General features: G+C 38.3%; 1 protein-coding gene across 1 annotated transcript; it reads left to right on the top strand.

The window, feature by feature from the left end:
- Positions 1-737: 737 nt before the first annotated feature.
- Positions 738-2,889, top strand: LOC114412022 (probable pectate lyase 18). The gene is made up of 4 exons (XM_028375785.1): positions 738-907; positions 1,150-1,896; positions 2,065-2,203; positions 2,297-2,889. The coding sequence occupies exons 1-4, from the start codon at positions 795-797 to the stop codon at positions 2,516-2,518; spliced, it is 1,221 nt and encodes a 406-aa protein (XP_028231586.1). The 5' UTR covers positions 738-794; the 3' UTR covers positions 2,519-2,889.
- The last annotated feature ends 1,439 nt before the right edge of the window (positions 2,890-4,328 follow it).

The raw sequence follows: 4,328 nt of genomic DNA, 5'->3' as shown, positions 1-4,328 counted from the left end.
TGCTTTTTAGGTGGCTTTTTACTTTTACATGCCCATTGAATAACTCAATTAATCAAAGTGCCCATTACTCGTTACGCCATGCCTCCTTAATTTAATTATGCAAATTAATGTGGCAAGGAGAAGTAAGAAACTTTTTCTAAGAATGTCTCTATAGTTGGGACCATAATGGTACCCTTCTATTAAAGAAACGGAGGCAGTAATTAACCAGTAGTAACACTGTAATAATCCAGATATAGTTTGTACTAAACTCTCATGTCACCATGTGGTAAGTGGTAACCCAATGTTTAAAGTTAAAACCAACAGTATAATGAAAAGAAAAAGGAAAACGCTAACATTTTCTTAAAGACACTTATTAATGAATCAAAACCAAAAAGTTTTCTTTTATAAGAAAGAGTAACATTAAATCACTGAGAGTAACATTTAAGCAGTGAGAGTAAGTGAGAGTTACATTATTTAATAAACAGTGGAGATGTAGTAAAAGAAGGTAACATAATGCAAGAGTACAATATTTGATTGTCGTGCAGTGAGCACATTCCTCTTTTTTATGTTTTTCTGAGAGCCTTATTTACAATGCAAGAGTGTTAGGAGCTTCCCCCATCATTTGGGGCTTGCTTAACGGACAAAACTGCCCAACTGGTATCCCGTAAAACCAGAAATCACGAAGCATTTGGGTCCTACATGTTCAGTTTAATCACGCCATTTAGCCCGGCTTTAATTCCTTTATATACTACCCCCAACTACGTACTTTCTTCTCATCCCTAGCCTCCTCACACAACACAAACACCAAATCAAACATGGCCACCACTTTTCTTTCTCTCCTCTTCCTCATCTTCTCTCTCCTCACCCCAACCCTCATTTCCTCTTCCCCTGTCCAAGACCCTGAATTTGTGGCCCAAGAAATTAACAGGTAAACCCACATTGATCTCTTTTACTCATGCCCCCCACTACCTAATTGTACGACACACATCTTAATGCAATGTCCTTCTAGTTATTAAATGTCACACTATTTGTTTGATGTATGAGAATCACGCATATTGTTAAACCAACCGAGCTAAACTTCTTTGGTGCACTTTGGTGCACGTTAGGTGTATAAGCATGAGACACAATAATGAAATTAATGTTTTTTTTTAATGTATTTATTTGGTGCAGGAAAATCAATGCTTCCGTAGCTAGAAGGAATTTGGGGTACTTGTCCTGTGCGACAGGGAACCCCATTGACGATTGTTGGAGGTGTGACCCGAACTGGGAGAAGAACCGCCAGAGGCTAGCGGATTGTGCGATTGGTTTCGGGAAAAACGCCATCGGAGGAAAGAACGGAAAAATCTACGTGGTGACCGATTCCGGCGACGACGATCCGGTGACACCGAAGCCGGGAACCCTCCGGTACGCAGTTATTCAAGACGAGCCTCTCTGGATCATCTTCGCAAGAGACATGGTGATCAAGCTGAAGGAGGAGCTCATCATGAACTCCTTCAAGACCATCGACGGAAGAGGCGCCAGCGTGCACATTGCGGGTGGTCCATGCATAACGATACAGTATGTGACCAACGTTATAATCCATGGGATAAACATTCATGACTGTAAGCAAGGTGGGAATGCTATGGTGCGGGACTCCCCACGGCACTACGGCTGGAGGACCGTGTCGGACGGTGATGGCGTGTCGATCTTTGGAGGGAGCCACGTGTGGGTTGACCATTGCTCTTTGTCTAACTGCAATGATGGGTTGATCGATGCCATTCATGGCTCTACCGCGATTACCATCTCCAACAATTACATGACTCACCATGACAAGGTCATGCTTTTGGGCCACAGTGATTCCTACACTCAGGACAAGAACATGCAGGTTACTATTGCTTTCAACCACTTTGGTGAAGGCCTTGTTCAAAGAATGCCAAGGTAAAGTAATAAAGTACTAAAATCTTGTTTCCGTTTTCCAAAATTGCTTTACTTGTGAAATTTGAGAAAGAGTCAAAAGTGAAAAAAAGCTTACTGTGTTAATAGCTATTACTATGTGGGGCCACTAGTGATGAAAATTGAAAAAAAAAATGTTGGTGATGAGTGCAGGTGTAGGCATGGATATTTTCATGTGGTGAACAATGACTATACTCACTGGGAAATGTATGCCATTGGGGGAAGTGCTAATCCTACCATCAATAGCCAAGGCAACAGGTTTGTTGCACCTGATGACAGATTCAGCAAAGAGGTAAATAATTAAATAATTAAATAAAATTATTAAATTAAAGTATTGTTTTTTTATAATGAGATCATATGATACTATTTATGTGAAATTGTGCAGGTGACAAAGCATGAGGATGCAGCAGAGAGTGAATGGAAGGGGTGGAATTGGAGGTCAGAAGGGGACTTGTTAGTAAACGGTGCGTTTTTCACGGCATCGGGGGCTGGAGCCTCCTCTAGTTATGCAAGAGCTTCTAGCTTGAGTGCAAGGCCATCTTCACTGGTGGGGTCCATAACCACTGGTGCGGGTGCACTCACCTGTAGGAAGGGTTCCCGCTGCTGATTATGACCCCTCCAGCAAGCAACTGTATCTGCAGGCCGCTCCATTAATTCCAAAAAAATGGAATGGAATCAAGAATCAAGGGGGGAGGGAAGGGGAAAGAGAATGACCTTATTAAATTAACTATGGTCATTTCTTTAATAGTTAGGATGTATATTTTCCTATGATTTCCTTCCTGCATTCTTTTCTTTTGTTTTCTCTAGTTTTTTTTTTTACTTTTGGGTTTCTGATTTGGTCTACTTTTGTATGATTACAATTTACAACCTCCGCCTGTAAACCTCATAGAACCAAATTTGTGAATCTGGTATGTGAGAAAGCAAGTGCAGAAGAGTTGATATATATGATGATGATTACATGTTTTTTATTTTGAATATTGAACTCTTTCTCTTTCTCTATCTCTCTCTCTGTATCACCGACACATGTGCAGAGTGTTGACTAAGACCAGAAAAATAAAGTGAAGGCAAGTGAATTTAAAAGAAAATATTCTAATCCCACCAATCAAGCTAAAATGATAGGTGTATTAGCGGAGCAATCCAAAAAGTTCAACGACCGAAATAACTGTTAACTAATCGACAAAAGAAGGTACAACTACAACTACAGACTGAGTATAATACCATTTGCTGTGTAGGTAGTAGTATTGGTTAACTTCAATAATGATACTAACTACTAGTACTAAGCAGTGGTGTGTTTTTATTTTGGACCTACGTATGTTGGGGAGAATAATTTTTTTATTATTATAAGAAAACAGGGCTTGATTGTGAATAAAATTTTCAATAATTTTGAACTAATTGAAAATGAAAAAAAAAGGTTTGGAAAAAGAATTAAGAATTTCATGGGGGGAAAAATTTCTAAGATGAAAATGAGAAGTAAAAATAGATTCTGGACGTGTTTGAATTCGTTTCAAATCGCGTCACTTTCACTATCAATGTGGAAATTTATATGATAGTTTGCGGTTTTCACATTCTTAGGCACGTTCAGGGTGTTGGACGTGGAACTAACTATGAACTCTAAGGTGAAAATGGGGGAAAAGTGTTATTTATGTATCTTAAACATGTTTCTCATTACAATTTCGTTTCTCCACATTATGTAGTGTTGAAACAGAAATTTGAAAATCATATTCTGTGTATTTAACTTTCCTTTTGTTATTATCACTCCCTCAAACTATAAATATATTTTTTTTCATAAAAGATCCGTAGAAATAATTAAAAGGAGTGAGCGGGATGTAAAAAGCTACCTAACATATATATAACCATAGTGGTAGGTAGAATTGTATGAGGACACTGGACACTTTATATACTTTAATCATTTTTTGACCAAGATAAATATTTCTCTTTCAACCAGCATGCAGGTGAAGCGTGAATGTAGAATTAATAATTAATAATTTGAAGAGAGAAAAAAAAAGTGTCCCGACAGAATTCTCGACAGTTACAACTCCCTTCCATGAGTTTGGGGGAATAGCGTAGATGGATGAACCAGCCATGCACGCCGGATTCAACTTTGAGCTAAGAGCAGGTGGATATGGAGGAAAAAAGATACAAATGCACATGGGTTGAGCCTCTTAAGTGGAACTTCTTTTCATGGACGTATTTGATTTTGATGTATATGATTGCCGGTGGAAATTTAAATTAGGGGTTTGGCTTTAGAATTACTGTTTTAAGAAAACAAAACATTCATTTGAATATATTACTGCGAGATTTATTGGACACATTTCATGATTTATTTAGTTTCACTTAAAATTTGTCTTATTTAAATGTTGTATAAGTTAATAAGAGTAGCCTAATAATCCCCTGGAGTTGGCCTAGTGATGGGATTG

This window comes from Glycine soja, chromosome 5 (genome assembly GCF_004193775.1).
Source record: "Glycine soja cultivar W05 chromosome 5, ASM419377v2, whole genome shotgun sequence".
NCBI lineage: Eukaryota > Viridiplantae > Streptophyta > Magnoliopsida > Fabales > Fabaceae > Glycine > Glycine soja.
This window is presented reverse-complemented; position numbering and strand designations above follow the sequence as displayed.

What these genes read in the sequence shown, in the direction of transcription:
- LOC114412022 (XM_028375785.1), top strand. Translation starts at nt 795, where the DNA reads ATGGCCACCACTTTTCTTTCTCTCCTCTTCCTCATCTTCTCTCTCCTC. An exon ending in CTTGTTCAAAGAATGCCAAG is followed by an intron (nt 1,897 to 2,064) that starts GTAAAGTAATAA and finishes TGATGAGTGCAG; the next exon opens with GTGTAGGCATGGATATTTTC. An exon ending in ATGACAGATTCAGCAAAGAG is followed by an intron (nt 2,204 to 2,296) that starts GTAAATAATTAA and finishes GAAATTGTGCAG; the next exon opens with GTGACAAAGCATGAGGATGC.